We start from the raw sequence: 17,333 nt of genomic DNA on the forward strand, positions 1-17,333 counted from the left end.
GAAGTGGAGGAGAGAAGAGGTGTGGTCTTCACGTGCCCCCCTTCTCAGGAAGCTGCAAGATGAGGGTGAGGGGTGCCCTGAGTGGGCTAGAGCACACCCCTGCCAGCCCTGAGCACAAGGCGGGACTAGGAGCAGAAGGGCTGAAGGTGTCCTGACGTCTTTGACCAAAGGGCTCATTCCTAGGAGGTTTGTAAATCTGCTGGGGAGTTTGGGGCAAGAGTTTATACTGGGCAGAAACTTTGCATTCGTAAAAAGGATGGAATTATGAACTTTGGAGAACAGACCCCACTGTGTGGCCTAACTGGAAACACTATTTATAGTGACATGATAATGTCAGCGATGACTTGACAGAAGGTTCACACAGCCCTATTGGGAGGTGTGGAGTGGGGCTGTGTTGGCAAAGAGATACACCCTGACGTGCCTTCCAGCCAGCAGATGATGCTCTGAGGGGTGCGCTGGGGCACAGCTCAGGAGCAGCGGTGCCTGCGGGCTGTGTGCGTAGGGTAGTAAGTACCCGAGGACAGGGCTGAGGGATGGAAGTGTCCACTGCAGAGTGGCAGGGGTGAGGCCTCTGCACGCTTGGGAGTCGCTCAGTGTTGGTTTGTGAGCCAGCACCCTGTGTGTGTTGCCATGGGGAAATAAAATACAGCTGGTTATGGGCTGAATGACGTCTGCCCCCAAAGTCACACATCGAAGTCCTGACCCCCCAGTACTTCAGAATGTGTACTTACTTGGAAATAGGGTTGTTGGAGATGTAATTAGTTAAGATGGGATCACACTGGAGCATGGTGAGTCCTGCCCCAAAATGACTGATGTCATTATAAAATCGGGAGACTTGGACACAGGCACACACAGGGAGAATGCGGTGGGAAGATTGGAGTGACGCCAGAGCCGGAGGGAGGCCTGAGCACATCCCTCCCCAGAGCCTTCAGAGGGGCGTGGCCCTGCTAGCATCTTGGTCTTGGACTCCCAGCCTCCAAGGACAGCTGGCTAGTTCATTTCTGTCCTAAGCCACCACTTTGTGATAGTTGGTTGTAGGAAACTAATTCATGGCTCTACGAATGCTGTATCTGACTCCATGTGGATCGAGTTAAAACACAGAAAAATAGAAACTGCTTTGGTGCGTTTTGGAGGATGGAGTCCTGGAGAATGAGAGTGGCCAGAGCCGCCAGCCGAGGGCATTTTGCCACTGTCCCGTGAGGCGGCCATATGAGCGGAGGCATTGCCTGTGGTGGGGACTCGTCCCTGCTGCCCCCGTGGAACTCCAGCTCTGTGTTTGACCCTCCTAGGGGTCTGCAGGGCACTGGTGTGGCCAGAACCCAGGGAGCGAGAGGAGACGATGGGATAGTTGGGGGACCAGGGTGAGGATTTTGGCCTCTGTCCTAAGGGCTGAGGAGGCTGTTTCTGGGGGCCAGAGTGCCATGATCTGCTTTCCGTTGAGGTCGAGCCAAGCGTTGCCCAGTGGATGGGAACGGGTGTAGGCTGCTGCGGCCCTCCAGACCTTGAGGATCAGGCTTAAGCTGGGTGCAGAGGTGGAAGGAGAGGCAGGGAAAGCCCCTGGGGTTGTTGGCTAAGTCACCAGTGCAGTTACAAGGAAGGGAGTTATAGTGCAGTTACAAGGAGCCTTTGGGAGTGAGGATGGCGACTTAATGCAGGAAAAGTGGAAGTGAGTTCGTTGTAGCCGTCCTCTGAAGGGAGCCCACTTAGTGTGGGGAGAAGGCATAGCCTGGGCTCAGGGCGGTGCTCGTGGGCTTGGGAGGGACCGCTTCCTGTTCAGAGGGGCCGGTGCTGAGAGGTCCTGGAGTAGGGGCGAGGGATGCCCGATGCCAGCTGTGCCTCCCGGAGCTCAGGTTGTGGTCCTCTCCGCTGGCTCCCACTCCTCACCTGTTGGTGGCAGGGACAGTGAGTTCTAGCAGCTGGAGCCAGGTTTCTCTCACTTCCCACGTCTCTTCTACATCTACCTCGAACCCAGAGGTCTCTTTTCCCACTTGTCCTGGCCTTTGTCTCCTTTTCCGGGCCCCTCTTGTTTAGCTTTCAGTCCTGGCTTCAATATCACTGCCTTAGAGGGACCTCTCTGATCGCCCCTCGAAAAGGCTGTCCTGCCGTGGTGGGGTCCTGCGGCATCTTCACCGCCACCATCCGTCACAATTTCCATATCTCTGGGCTTTCCCAGCTCCGGCAGGGGCTTCCTCTGGTCCTGAACTCCTCCTTCCCCAGACTTCCCTCATGCAGACTGGTCTCTGAGAACTGCCAAGGGGGAGGGACTTGCTGTCCATCATGCCTCATGACTGGTGCTGCATCCTCATGGCTCAGTTTATTGTAAGGGGAGACGGGCCTGGCATTGTGTGTGTGCAATTGCATCCCCCAGGAGGTTATGTTCAAGTCTGCAGCCCCAATACCTGCAAATGTGACTTTATTTAGAAATACAGTCTTTGCAGATGCTATTGTAATTTTTTTTTTTTTTTTTGAGATGGAGTCTCACTCTGTTGCCCAAGCTGGAGTGCAGTGGCATGATCTCAGCTCACTGCAACTTCCACCTCCTGGGTTCAAGCAATTCTCCTGCCTCAGCCTCCCAAGTAGCTGGGACCACGGGCATGTGCCACCATGCCCAGCTAATTTTTTGTATTTTTAGTAAAGACAGGATTTCACCGTGTTAGCCAGGATGGTCTCGATCTCCTGACTTCGTGATTTGCCTGCCTCGGCCTCCCAAAGTGCTGGGATTACAGGCGTGAGCCACCGTGCCCGGCCAGATGCTATTGTAATTAATGTAAATTAAGATGAAGTCATATGATTAGAGTGGGCTCTCACCCAATTATTGGTGTCCTTATAAGAAGAGATAGTGACACAGAGACTCTATGGCAATGGGAAGAAGGCCGCGTGGTGACAGAGGCAGAGATTGCAGTGGTACAGCTACAAGCCAGGAAATGCCGAGGACTCCTGGAGCCGCTGGAAACTGGAGAGAGGCTGGAACCGGTTCCCCTCAGCCTCCAGAAGGAGGCAGCTGTCGATACCTCTGGTTTGGGCTTCTGGCCTCCAGAACTCAGAGTAAACTTTTGTTATTTGAAGCCCCTCAGTTACGGGAGATTGGTATAATGGCCCTGCTGGCATCTTGGAAACCAACACATGTGTCAGTGACGACCTGAGTAACGCCTTCCTTCCTGCGGGAAATGCGTGTTCCACAGGAGGGTCTCCTCCCCTCCCTGCGTAGCACTCACAATCCCCGTCTCCTGGGCTCCCAGCAGGGAGCTGCCGTTGGCAGCAGACGTGGTCCCTCCTGTGCTGCATGCGCCTCTCGCGTGTCAGAGCTGCTGCTTGGACACCGCTAGGTGCTCCGCATTGGCGCTGCTGGACACTTGCCCTGGCTGCTGCTTTGCGAGCACACTTTATCTGATTTTTTTTTTTTTTTTTAAACGGAGTCTCACTCTGTCACCACGCTGGAGTGCAGTAGTGTGATTTCGGCTCACTGCAACCTCCGCCCCCCGGGTTCAAGTGATTCTCCTGCCTCATCTTCCTGAGTAGCTGGGACTACAGGTACGTGTCATCACACCCAGCTAATTGTTTTGTTTTGTTTTTTTTTTTGAGATGGAGTCTCACTCTGTTGCCCAGGCTGGAGTGAGTGGCACGATCTTGGCTCACTGCAAGCTCCGCCTCCTGAGTTAATGCCATTCTCACGCCTCAGCCTCCGGAGTAGCTGGGGCTACAGGCGCCCACCACCACGCCCGGCTAGTTTTTTGTATTTTTAGTAGAGACAGGGTTTCACCTTGTTAGCCAGGATGGTCTTGATCTCCTGACCTCGTGATCCACCTGCCTTGGCCTCCCAAGGTGCTGGGATTGCAGGCATGAGCCACTGTGCCCGGCCACGCCCAGCTAATTTTTATATTTTTAGTAGAGATGGGGTTTCACCACGTTGGGCCAGGATGGTCTCAATCTCCTGACCTCATAATCCACCCGCCTTGGCCTCCCAAAGTGCTGGGATTACAGGTGTGAGCTACCGCGCCCAGCCTGTCTGATGTATTAAAGTCTGTGAGTTATGAGAGTGTGACTCTGTGACTCTTTTTTTTTTTTTTTTTTGAGACAGAGTCTTGCTCTGTCGCCCAGGCTGGAGTGCAGTGGTGCAATCTCAGCTCACTGCAAGCTCCGCCTCCCAGGCTCACGCCATTCTCCTGCCTCAGCCTCCCGAGTAGCTGGGACTGCAGGCGTCTACCACCGCACCTGGCTAGTTTTTTTTTTTTTATTTCTAGTAGAGACGGGGTTTCACCGTGGTCTCGATCTCCTGACCTCGTGATCCGCCCACCTTGGCCTCCGAAAGTGCTGGGATTCCAGGCGTGAGCCACCGCGCCTGGCCGAGAGTGTGACTCTTGTGCACACATGTCATCGTTTCTCTATGGAGGGCGTGCAGACCCTCCAGGCGTTCACATCTCACGTGACCACAGGCAGTAGTCATAGCCAGTAGTGCAGCGTCAGTGTGGCGTGGTGCTGGCATCTGACGGTGCTCAGGCAGATTTGGGACACGTCCTCCCTGCCCTTTTTCTGACCCAGTGTCACGTGCTGCATTGGGACTCCCTCCAGTCTGGGCCGGGCCTCGCCGATCTCTTTCCTGACCTGATGCTTCTGAAGGTTTCTGGCTGATCATTTTGTAGGGTTGGTCTGTTTTGAGATTGTCTGACATTTCTTCAGAATCAAATAATCAGGTTCCAGGCCAGGGGTGGTGGTGATACATGCCTGTAATCCCAGCACTGTGGGAGGCTGAGGTGGGCGGATCACCTGAGATCAGGAGTTTGAGACCAGCCTGGCCAACATAGCGAAACCCTATCTGTACTACAAATACAAAAACTAGCCGGGTGTGGTGGCGTGTGCCTGTAATCCCAGCTACTTGGGTGGCTGAGGCAGGAGAATCGCTTGAACTCGGGAGGTGGAGGCTGCAGTGAGCTGAGATCGCACCACTGCACTCCAGCCTGGGCGACAGAGAAAGACTGTCTCAAAAAAAAAAAAAAAAAAAGGGGAAATTCAGGTTCCTGTGTTTGCATCCTGGGTGCCCCGCAGGAGGCTCTTGGGGTGTTCACATTGATTGCTGGGTTCAGGTGCCTGCTGGGTACCCCTGCTGTTACTGTTTTTCCTTGATGACTGCCGAGCATCTTTTGGGGGTCACTTTGAGGCTGTGAGCTCTGTTTCTCACCATATGTTCTCTGCGGGTCCAGCATCATGGATGCATCTTGCCTGAGACTGTTGTGTTGGGATGTTGGTCGAGTGATGGTTTTAAAGCACTTCCCTCATTCTCTCTGCACTCACTCGTGGCTCCCCACCGCCCCGTGAGGAGGTGCTTTCCCGCCACCCCCACCTCACCTGGGTCCGTGGGTTCCTGCGTTCCTGATTCCTGGGTTCGTGGGTCTGTGGGTTCCTGGGTCTGTGGGTCTGTGGGTTCCTGGGTTTGTGGATTCCTAGGTTTGTGGGTTCTGCATCCATGGGTCTGTGGGTTCCTGGGTCTGTAGGTTCCTGGGTCTGTGGGTTCCTGGGTCTGTAGGTTCCTGGGTCTGTAGGTTCCTGGGTCTGTGGGTTCCTGGGTCTGTAGGTTCCTGGGTCTGTGGGTTCCTGGGTCTGTGGGTTCCTGGGTCTGTGGGTCTGTGGGTTCCTGGGTCCGTAGGTTCCTGGGTCTGTAGGTTCCTGGGTCTGTGGGTCTGTGGGTTCCTGGGTCTGTGGGTTCCTGGGTCTGTAGGTTCCTGGGTCTGTGGGTCTGTGGGTTCCTGGGTCTGTAGGTTCCTGGGTCTGTAGGTTCCTGGGTCTGTGGGTCTGTGGGTTCCTGGGTCTGTGGGTTCCTGGGTCTGTAGGTTCCTGGGTCTGTGGGTCTGTGGGTTCCTGGGTTTGTGGATTCCTAGGTTCATGGGTTCCTGGGTATCTGGGTTCATGGGTTCCTGGCTTCCTATGTTCGTGGGTTCCTGGGTTCCTGTGTTCACTGCCGCTTGCTTTGCTCTGTGTTACCGGCAGGCTACTGGGGAGCCATCCTCACTTCCTGCACCTCGACAGGTTCCAACTCTTTTCCCTGCCCCAGCCCTGAAATCAGCCATTTCTACACAGACTGTGAAGACTGTTTTTAAAATAAAATCCTAGTTATTATTTTTTCAAGTTATAGTGTGGCTGCTGTCCCCTTTCTAAGGTTTTGTGTGTGCTTTGTGCAACCAGGAGGGTTCAGAATGTGGGTGTGCAGCCCTTCATGGTGCATGGTGTGAAGGGAGCTGGCCCTCGCCATGCAGGAATGGTTGGTGGAATTAGGGAGGGAGGCTGGCTTGTCAGCCATAGAGCCCCGTCCTGTGAGGGCTCTGACACTGAGACAGAGGTAAGGCCGGGCTGTGGCTGTCAGCTGGGGGCTCTGAGCTGGGACAGAGGTGAGTCTGGGCCGTGGCTGTGAACTGGGGGCTCTGAGCTGGGACAGAGGTGAGTCTGGGCCGTGGTGTGAACTGGGGGCTCTGAGGCTGGGACAGAGGTGAGTCTGGGCCGTGGCTGTGAACTGGGGGCTCTGAGCTGGGACAGAGGTGAGTCCGGGCTGTGGCTGTGAACTGGGGGCTCTGAGCTGGGACAGAGGTGAGTCTGGGCCGTGGCGTGAGCTGGGGGCACTGAGGCTGGGACAGAGGTGAGTCCGGGCCGTGGCTGTGAACTGGGGGCTCTGAGCTGGGACAGAGGTGAGTCTGGGCTGTGGTATGAACTGGGGGCTCTGAGGCTGGTACAGAGGTGAGTCTGGGCCGTGGTGTGAGCTGGGGGCTCTGAGCTGGGACAGAGGTGAGTCCGGGCTGTGGCTGTGAACTGAGGGCTCTGAGGCTGGTACAGAGGTGAGTCTGGGCCGTGGTGTGAGCTGGGGGCTCTGAGCTGGTACAGAGGTGAGTCTGGGCCGTGGTGTGAGCTGGCACCCCAGTTGCTGGTGGCTTTCTCCAGCTGACATTGACCAGCATTGGGTGTGCAGTGTGACTGGCTCTGATTTGTGCTGCTTAGTTTGAGACTATTTGAATGGAGCCACTGCTGCAGAGAGACCTCCTTCTGAAGCATCACAGTGGGCCCAGCTGACCCTGACCCAGCGCAGGACACCCCTCTTGGAGTCTGGGGCTCTTGGCTGTGGGCTGGAGATGACAGTGGTGGCTGCCGAGGGTGGTGGGAGTGGGCAGCGCCGAGCGCGTGATTTCAGACCCAGTGAGCCAGGTGGTCACAGCCTGATTTCAGACCCAGTGAGGCAGGTGGGCACAGCCTTTAGCTGGTGTGTTGTGTCCCCTGGCCTGGAACAGCCCTATGGGTGGGTGGCACCTATCAGGACCTGTGCACAGACCCTGCCTGGATTTGGTCTGCCCAGTCTCCTGGACCTGACAGCAACAGGGCTGTGCCTGGTGACGGGAAGGCTCCGAGCCAGGCCGGGTGGCCCACTGTGCGCGTAGCTGCTGTGTTGGTGGCGCCTTTGCCCTGGCCCTCGTTCGGGAAGATGCTGCCTTTTGGGCTCTAGGGAAGTGTCTATTGGTTTCTGTTGAGAGCAGTTGTATGTGCACATTTTAAGTGTGGAACGCAGGTATTGAACCGTGTTGAAACCTTTCCAGCATTGGCAGAAGTGTGCGTGTGAGTCTCCTTTGCCCTCTACTTTACTGGCAGGTGGCATGGCCCGAGTGGCCGGCGGTCCTTCCAATGGGGCGGCCCACGTGCCTCCCACGTGCCAGGCTTTTAGGGCAGATGCTTGTGAACACTGCTGCCTATGGGTTGCCTTCATTGGTGGAGGTGAGGCCTCAGCTTTGGCGTCCTGTCCACCCTTAATCCTTGCCTAGGAGCAGTCTGTGGGCCCCAGAAGACTGGCCAGAAGCTGGAGCTGGGCGGCAGCTGAGGACGCGCACCTTGGAGGTTGTGTGGAGGTTCCATCACTGCTGTCTTAATTCCCAGGCACTCTTCTTTTTCTCTGGAAGTTCCTTTTTAAGGGTGTCCTGGTCTTCATGGAGGTGCCGTGTCACTCCGAGCGCAGAGGGCTGCTGCTGAGGAAGTCCTTACCCTCCCACCTAGGGCTCTTCTCCAAGTTGCTGGTTTTGCTTGTTTGCCCCTTGTCTGTTTTGGCCTCTGTTGGGTCTGAACTAGGTGGCCTTGGCAGCTCCTCACACCCAACAGTGGGAGCCTGAGAAGGGTCAAAGCTGGGGCAGGTTGGGGACACGCTGGGCGCAGGGCCACCTTGCTGGGCACCTCGGCCCGTTGGTGTCTGTTGGGAGCAGCCCTGGGGCAGCCCCGCAGCCTCTGCCGGCAGTACAGACAGAGCTGCCCATTCCTGGGGCTGGAGAGCTCAGGGCCTGAAAGACCCCCCTCGCCCTCGCCCTTCCTCTGCCGGCCCCTTGCTGTCAGCAGACCAGGTGCGGACCCTGGTAGGCTTCCTCTGCCCCAGCTTCAGTGGAGAGCGCTTGCCCAGCTGGCTGGCGGGAGTGGGAGGGGTGTTTGGCCACTTGGAGCAGAAGGGGGTGGGTAGTCAGGGTTTCTGCATTCCTGGCTTGATACTGGCTTTCCAGCAGCTTCCCAGCTTCCAGAATGTCCTTGCCATCATCTCCCATCCTATTTCCCCTTTTTTGGAGCAGGAGACTGGGATGGCCTATCTTTTTCTTTCAGTTGAGGCTTCCAGGGGGCGAGATGGGTCTAACATGTGCCTTTGCCTTTAGCCAGAAGACCACCGTGATCAGATTTTCCAGAAAAGAACTTGCATGGTAGTTTTGAAAATGGGAGGGTGTTTGTGAGGCAGGATATCAGAAATACTTTATACACAGGGGACCTGGCATGTAACAGAAACACCAACAAAATGATTTTGCGTATAATCACATGGTGATTTATCTCTTCTGAGAAACAGGCACAAATCCTGAAGAGCCTGTGGCACGGACTGCTCATCTGTAAGGAAAGTGGAGACATGACCTTGAGATTTGGCTCAGAACTAGCAATGCCGGGGCCTTCGAGAGTCTGATGTTCCAGCACTCTAGTGCTGGTTGGTGTGGACGGAGGACACGGGGCCCCAACCATGGTCACACTCATCACTGAGAAGCTACAGAGCCAGAGCCTGGACGACCTCACCTGCAAGACCGAGGCTGGTCCGGTAAGCAGCTGCAGGTGGCACAAGGCTGGGTGCCCCTCCCCCGTGCTGTCACAGGGGAATGGCCACACTGGGAAGTGGAGGTGAGGGCTAAGTTCTCAGAGGCCTGGGAGGCACTGCTAGGCTAGGCATGGTGGTGTCTGGTACACAAGTGGGCCCCAGAGCCCATCAGTGTCATCACAGCGGATTTTCAGCATCATTTAAAAAAACAGACTTATTAAAAATGCCAGCGGGGCACAGTGGCTCACGCCTGTAGTGCCAGCACTTTGGGAGGCTGAGCGCGCAGATCATTTGAGGTCAGGAGTTTGTAACCAGCCTGGCCAACATGGTGAAATCGCATCTCTACTAAAAATACAAAAACTAGCCGGGCGTGGTGGCAGGTGCCTGTAGTCCCAGCTACTCGGGAGGCTGAGGCAGGAGAATGGTGTGAACCTGGGAGGCGGAGCTTGCAGAGAGCTGAGATGGCGCCACTGCACTCCAGCCTGGGCAACACAGCGAGACTCCGTCTCAAAAAAAAAAAAATGCCTTGAGTTGCTATTTAAAAAGATAGGGTTTTACTGAAAGGCTGACTTACACACGGAAGCTGGAGCCCCAAGCACAGGTGTGCCTGTTAGCATCCAATCAAGCAGCAGCATGTGCCCCACTGGCCTCCCTGTCCCTCCCCTCCTAGCTCCACCTCCCAAGGGAGCCTCTGTCTTGGATTTGATCACCACATTAGCTTCCCACAGGCAGATTGATTTTCCTACAGTCATGGTGAAGTGAACTTTGGATGTGCCACCTTCAGGACCCACCCCCCGCCCTGGTTAGAAGGCATATCTAGAAGGAGGTGGCTGATGTCTAGCCTGGAGGGTCTTGCCAGGCCCTCAGAGCCAGCAGAGGTGCTTGGAACACCTGCCTGTCCTGGGCCCGGCTTGGCCGTGGCTCTGGAGGCGTGAGCACGCTGCATTTGTAGCCCCGTGCATGTTATGGAAATGAGAGGGTGAAGGGAAAGCTGTGGGTCTCAGGCCTTTGGGCTGGACACGTGTGACCCATCTTCACCGCAAGGGTCTGCGGGTCCAAGTGATTCTTGTACCTCAGCCTCCCGAGTAGCTAGGGTTACAGGCACACGCCACCACACCCGGCTAAATGTTTTTTTTTTTTTTTTTTTTTTTTTGAGATGGAGTCTTGCTCTGTTGCCTAGGCTGGAGTGCAATGGCACAATCTTGGCTCACTGCAACCTCTGCTTCCCAGGTTCAAGCAATTCTCCTGCCTCAGCCTCCTGAGTAGCTGGGATTACAGGTGTGTGCCACCAGGCAAGGCTAATTTTTGTATTTTTAGTAGATGGGGTTTCACCATGTTGGTCAGGCTGGTCTCGAGCTCCTGACCTCATAACCTGCCTGCCTTGGCCTCCCAAAGTGCTGGGATTACAGGTGTGAGCCACTGTGCCTGGCCTAAATTTTGTATTTTTAGTAGAGATGGAGTTTCACCATGTTGGTCATGTTGGCGAGGCTGGTAAGTGATCTGCCCACCTTAGCCTCCCGAAGTGTTGGAATTACAGGCGTGAGCCACCACGCCTGGCCCTATTTTTCCTTTTGATTAAATCGAGAAAACGTTTTTAAGGAATCTCTAACCAAGACCAAAGGATACAGAGTGGCATATGCCTGTCAGATGGCTGTGTGCCTCCGAGGACATTTTTGGCAAGTGGATGTCAGCCAGGGCGTGGGCAGCTTTCCAGGGAGGTGGCTACACAGCGTGTCTGCCGGGCCTGGGAGGTGTCTGGACAGATGTCCTGGTTTGGAGTGACCCACAGGCCCCCACATCCTCTGTGCTTTAGGTGGCCGCTCTTCACCTCTTGTTTTCAGCTTTGATTTTAGATACGGGGGTATATGTGCAGGTTTGCCCCTTGGGTGTATTGCATTCGGGTTGTGAGCATAGTACCCAGTAGGTAGCTCTTCAGGCCCCTGCCTCCTTCCTCCCTCCCGTTCTTCATCTCTTTACGGAGCACTTGTCCTTTGACAGAGAGAAGGCAGCGTGGGCAGTTCCTCGGTCAGCCTCAGCCTTGGGACAGGAGCCCTGGGGGCCCTGCAGGGTGAGTGGTCATGAGGGTTCCATCACAGCCTGCTCCTGCTCCTGCTCCTGCTGACCCGGCTCTATTAGTGGCCAGCCAGGCCCACTGTTGCGTCTTCTGCTGTCAAAGATGGTTTTTCCCAGTGACTCCTGTTTTCTTAAAACACGGCCTGTGAATATGGCGGTGGTTTCTTTCTGAAATGGGAGGACAAACCTTTTTATCCCTAAGTGTAAACTTTTTTACTTTTTTTTTTTTTTTTGAGATGGAGTCCTTGCCCTGTTGCCCAGGCTGGAGTGCAGTGGAGTACTAGCATGTCACTGCAACCTCTGCTTCCAGGGCTCAAGCGATTCTCCCGCCTCAGCTTCCTGAGTAGCTGGGACTACAGGGGTGTGCCACCATGCCCAACCTATTTTTTAATTTTTAATTTTTTTTGAAAGGGATGGAGTCTTGCTCTGTCGCCCAGGCTGGAGTACAGTGGTGCAGTCTTGGCTCACTGCAAGCTCTGCCTCCCGGGTTCAAGCGATTCTCTTGCCTTAGCCTCCCGAGTAGCTGGAATTACAGGCACCGCCACCATGCCCAATTAATTTTTTTTTTTTTGTATTTTTAGTAGAGATGTGGTTTCACCATATTGGCCAGGCTGGTCTTGAACTCCTGACCTCAAGTGATCCACCCACCTCAGCCTCCCAAAGTGCTGGGATTACAGGCATGAGCCACTGTGCCCAGCCTTTATCAGGATTTTAAAATTTTATGTATTTATTTTCATTTTTTAGATGGAGTCTCGCTCTGTTGCCCAGGCTGGAATGCAGTGGTACGATCTCGGCTCACTGCAACCCCTGCCTCCCAGGTTCAAGTGATTCCCCTGCCTCAGCCTCCTGAGTAGTTGGGATTACAGGCACATGCCACCAAGCCCAGCTAATTTTTGTATTTTTGGTAGAGACGGGGTTTCACCTTGTTGGTCAGCCTGGTCTCGAACTCCTGACCTCAGGTGATCCACCCCCGTTGGGCTCCCAAAGTGCTGGGATTACAGGCCTGAGCCACTGCACCCGGCCGGGTTTTTTGATCTTTGTGATGAGGACAGTGTGATTGCCTGTGTTGAAGAAACCCAGTTACTCAGTGATAGACTGTTTACACGTGAGACCAGCTCTCCCACGTAACTTGTGAATATCTAAACACAAGTTACTTCTAACATTCACGGAAACAAGTCAGTATTTTAAGTAGCCAATTCGTTGCATAAAAATAGAAATTGATGTTTTCAAAGGTGACTTAAAATAGTATTTTTATGAAAAATAAGTGTAGACAATTGTACAGAGTAGAAACTCATACATTCATGTGTGAGTTTCTGTGTGGAAGTATGTCTTCGTACATACCCACGGCCTGGCCTCAGTGAGCAAGCAAAGCGGGCGCCGTTAGCTCAGGGCTCCTTGTTTGATCTGTACCTTCACCCAGTCCCCTCCTGCCATGATTTCATAGTGCATTCTAGACATACTTTCTCTGCAAATATCTCATTCTGTATCTCCAAAAGATAAAGACTTTAAGACACATGACCAGAATGTCATTTTCACACCTAAAACCCTCAGAGATTCCTTAATATCTCTAAATATCCTGTCAGCGTTCAAACTTCCCCAATTGTCTGAGTTTATGAATTTGTTCAGGGAGTCCAGATTCAGGGTGTCTCTTGTCCCTTTTCCCCGTGGGGTCCCCCTTGGAGCTTGTGTGTTGAGGACGCAGCTACTTGTCCTGGAGTGTCTAGGCTGCATGCCCTGACTGGCACCTCACGCGCTCCCCTCCCATGTTTGTTCCGGAGTTGCTGGTTGGAGCCAGTGCTGCCCTGCCTCCTATGGTTCCCTCTAGTTGCACATGGAATTTTTTTTTTTTTTTTTTTTTTGTTGTTGTTGAGACAGAGTCTCGCTTTGTCGCCCAGACTGGAGTGCAGTGGCTGGATCTCAGCTCACCGCAAGCTCCGCCTCCCGGGTTCACGCCATTCTCCTGCCTCAGCCTCCCGAGTAACTGGGACTACAGACGCCCGCCACCTTGCCCAGCTAGGTTTTTGTATTTTTTTAGTAGAGACGGGGTTTCACCGTGTTAGCCAGGATGGTCTCGATCTCCTGACCTTGTGATCCGCCCGTCTCGGCCTCCCAAAGTGCTGGGATTACAGGCTTGAGCCACCGCACCCGGCCGCACATGGATTTCTAAACTGAAATTAAAGTTGATATAGTGATTTAGCTTTTTTTTTTTTTTTTTTTTGAGATGGAGTCTCTCTCTGTCGCCCAGGCTGGAGTGCAGTGGCACGATCTCGGCTCACTGCAAGCTCCACCTCCTGGGTTCATGCCATTCTGAGTAGCTGGGACTACAGGCGCCCGCCACCACGCCCGGCTAATTTTTTTTTTTTTTGTATTTTTAGTAGAGATGGGGTTTCACCATGTTAGCCAGGATGGTCTCAATCTCCTGACCTTGTGATCCACCCACCTCAGCCTCCCAAAGTGATGGGATTACAGGCGTGAGCCACCGTGCCCAGCCTTTTTTTTTTTTTTTTTGAAGACAGGGTGTCACTAATTTGTGAACGTATTTGGTAGAGACAGGGTCTTGCTGTGTTGCCCAGGCTAGTCACTAACTCCTGGCCTCAAGTGACCCTCCTGATGCGGCCTCCCAAAGTGCTGAGATTGCAGGCGTGAGCCACTGCGCCCAGCCTACGGTTCGTTAAAGTAGAACCCACATAATGCTGTTTCCCTCTTGGACCAGACACACTGCTAGTGCTCACTGTCTCTGGGTGGCTGGTGGCTGCCGTGGTGGACAGCACCAGTATGGACAGCCTGTCGGCTGTCCCTTACCACAGAATGTTCTCGCAGGTGGTGCTGTGAGGCTCGAAGCCTAATCAGGTTTGTGTTTGAGAGACCACCATTTGCTCATCCGTTTCTCTGTTTTTGGACCTTTGGGTGGTTTCCATATTTTAGCTATTAGGGATAATGCAGCTGTGAACATTCATGTGTGAGTTTCTGTGTGGAAGTTTCATGTGTGAGTTTCTGTGTGGAGGTTTCATGTGTGAGTTTCTGTGTGGAAGTTTCATGTGTGAGTTTCTGTGTGGAGGTTTCATGTGTGAGTTTCTGTGTGGAAGTTTCATGTGTGAGTTTCTGTGTGGAGGTTTCATGTGTGAGTTTCTGTGTGGAGGTTTCATGTGTGAGTTTCTGTGTGGAGGTTTCATGTGTGAGTTTCTGTGTGGAGGTTTCATGTGTGAGTTTCTGTGTGGAGGTTTCATGTGTGAGTTTCTGTGTGGAGGTTTCATGTGTGAGTTTCTGTGTGGAGGTTTCATGTGTGAGTTTCTGTGTGGAGGTTTCATGTGTGAGTTTCTGTGTGGAGGTTTCATGTGTGAGTTTCTGTGTGGAGGTTTCATGTGTGAGTTTCTGTGTGAAAGTATGTCTTCATTTCTTTTGGGTGCAAACCTAGTTGTGGGATTGCTGGATCATATGGAAATTCTATGTTTAACATTTTGAGGAACTGCCAAGCCGTTTTCCACAGTGTCTGTACCATGTTCTGTTCCACAGCAATACATGAGAGTTGTAATTTCTCTCACTCTCGTCAACGCGTGTTATTGTCCATTTTTTTGATAAAGGCCACCTTCATGGGTGTGGGGTGGTATCTCATTGTGGTTCTGATTTTCATTTCCCTATGGTTAGCTATGTCGAGCATGTTTTCGCATGCTCATTGGCCATTTGTATCTCTTCTTTTGAGAAATAGCTAATGAAATCCCATTTTTACTTTAAAATTGGGTTATTTCTCTTTTTAGTTATGAGTTGTAAGAACTTTTTTTTTTTTTTTTTTTGAGACAGGGCCTTGCTCTGTTGCCCAGGCTGGAGTGCAGGGTCTCAATCACTGCTCACTGCAGCCTCGACCTCCTGGGCTCAAGTGATCCTCCTGCCTCAGCCTTCTGAGTAGCTAGGACTACAGACATGTGTGACCACACCCAACCTTTTTTTTTTTTTTGATGGAATCTTGCTCTGTTGCCCAGGCTGGAGTGCAGTGGTGCAATCTCAGCTCACTGCAACCTCAGCCTCCCGGGTTCAGGAGAGTCTTCTGCCTCAGCCTCCTGAGTAGCTGGGATTACAGGCATCCGCCACTACGCCCGACTAATTTTTATATTTTTAGTAGAGACGGGGTTTCACCATGTTGGCCAGTCTGGTTTTGAACTCCTGACTTTGTGATCCATCTGCCTCGGCCTCCCAAAGTGCTGGGATTACAGGTTAGAGCCACCATGCCCAGCCCACACCCAGCTATTTTTAAAAAATTTATGTCTTTTAGAAAGGGGGTCTCACTGTGTTTCCCAGGCTAGTTTCGACCTCCTGGACTCAATGGGTCCTCCCGCCTCAGCCTCCCAAAATGCAGGGATTACAGGTGTGAGCCACGACACCTGGCCAGTAAGAGTTTTTTATAGTTTCTTCCCCCGCTCTGTCATTCTGTCATCTCGAGAATGGTCTGTAAGTGGAGTGACACAGTGCGCAAGCATTTGAGTTCTGCCTTTCTGTCAGCATGCTTCCCTAGAGGTCCTTCCAGCGGTTCCTCTACGCCACCAACAGGTGCTCCATAGCGTGGAGGTGCACTCTGTGTAACCATGTGGAGGAATGCCGCAGTCCTAATACAAATCATAACGTGATTTTTAGGGTTCTGTCCTCAGGGGGGGCCTACACAGACGACCAGTGACCACAGGCATGAGGCGGTGGGAGGGCAGTGGGCACGGGTGCCTTGCTGAGCTGCCCGAGCAGCAAAGAAGGTTCGAGGTGTGATGGCAGCTGAGTGCTGGAAGATGGGCAGGGTCTTAATGTTGGGGTGGGCAAAGACCATCGGGGGCCACAGGGAAGGGGACATGGTGGGTGGGCGGGGCCAGCATTACACTGTGCTCTGGCTGGGGCTTCCCCAGAGAGCCCGGGGCAGCAGCCAGGAGACGGCAGGGCCTGAATGTCGCGTGTGAAGGTCATTCAGTGCGTTGGGGTGTCCCCACTGCACTGGCTGTGCTGGGTTAGCAACATGGTGCTCACTTCCTGCAGGGAGGCGGGTGGGAAGCAGGTGACTGAGGAGTCGTGATGGTACATCAGGAAAAAAGTAGAGCCCAAGGGGTGCTGGGAGTTTATATAGGGCGCCTGGTGTTTATATGTGACCCCTGGGTGGAGCTGGAAAGTGGGTGGTGAGCCGTATGGACACCTGGGGAGAGTTAGCCAGGCGGAGATTCCCATGACCGTGGGAGGCTGTGAGAGTGGGAGCCTGGGGGCACAGGCACCTGGGATCTGACTCTCAGGGGTCCAGAGGGCAGAGTAGAGGGCCACAGCCAGGACCAGAGCGGCAGTTCCTGGGCTGAGGGGCGGAGAGCAGGGAGAGCTGAGAATGTCAGGGTGGAGGAGAGAGGAGGCGGTGTGATGGGGCTGTGCTGGGGGCCATGGGCGCAGGGAAGCTCACTGTGCCACCAGCCTGGCGGGCATGGTGTGGGTGGGTGGCGGGCTGTGGTGTCCTCCAGCTCTGTGCCACTGTGCAGATACAGGCTGGGATTGATTGGTAGAGAGTTGGTTTTTAAAAACTTTTAGGTTTTGTTTGTTTGTTTGTTTTTTGTTTTTGAGACGGAGTCTCGCTCTGTCACCCAGGCTGGAGTACAGAGGTGTGATCTCTGCTCACTGCAAGCTCTGCCTCCTGGGTTCACACCATTCTCCTGCCTCCGCCTTCTGAGTAGCTGGGACTACAGGTGCCCGTCACCACGCCCACCTAATTTTTTGTATTTTTAGCAGAGATGGGGTTTCACCGTGTTAGCCAGGATGGTCTCGATCTCCTGACCTCGTGATCTGCCCGCCTCAGCCTACCAAAGTGCTGGAATTACAGGCGTGAGCCACCGCGCCTGGCCTAAAAACTTTTAGTTTTTTAAAGACAGGGTCTTGCTGTGTTGCCTAGGCTGGAGTGCAGTGCACTCAGTTGCTCACTGCAGCCTTGATTTCCCCAGCCCAAGCAATCCTCCCACCTCAGCGTCTTGAGTAGTTGGAATCACAGGCTCATGCCATCACATCAGCTCTTTTTTTTTTTTTTGTAGAGACCAGGTTTCCGTGTGTTGCCTGGGCTGGTCTCAAACTCCTGGGCTCAAGTGATCATCTCACATTGGCCTCCCACAGTGCTGGGATTCCCCTGTGTCCAGCCCTGAAGTACAGCTTTCTTTTTTTTCTTCTTTTTCTGAGA

At 53.6% G+C, this 17,333-nt stretch overlaps 1 protein-coding gene across 8 annotated transcripts in view; it reads left to right on the forward strand.

Moving 5' to 3' along the window:
• Positions 1-17,333, forward strand: part of LOC105483836 (family with sequence similarity 53 member A) — a 48,775-nt gene that overhangs the window by 7,632 nt on the left and 23,810 nt on the right. For 5 of the 8 annotated variants that reach the window (XM_011744830.2, XM_011744837.2, XM_011744832.3 and 2 more), the window contains exon 2: positions 8,846-9,085. In XM_011744830.2, coding sequence (XP_011743132.1) covers positions 9,011-9,085 — 75 coding nt within the window. In that variant the 5' untranslated portion in view covers positions 8,846-9,010. Of the gene's footprint in view, positions 1-2,726; positions 3,532-5,715; positions 7,186-7,220; positions 7,867-8,845; positions 9,086-17,333 lie in introns of those variants that run through there. The other 3 variants (XM_071093928.1, XM_071093929.1, XM_071093930.1) reach the window with 3 other exon arrangements.

Source organism: Macaca nemestrina, chromosome 3 (assembly GCF_043159975.1).
Source record: "Macaca nemestrina isolate mMacNem1 chromosome 3, mMacNem.hap1, whole genome shotgun sequence".
Taxonomy (NCBI): domain Eukaryota; kingdom Metazoa; phylum Chordata; class Mammalia; order Primates; family Cercopithecidae; genus Macaca; species Macaca nemestrina.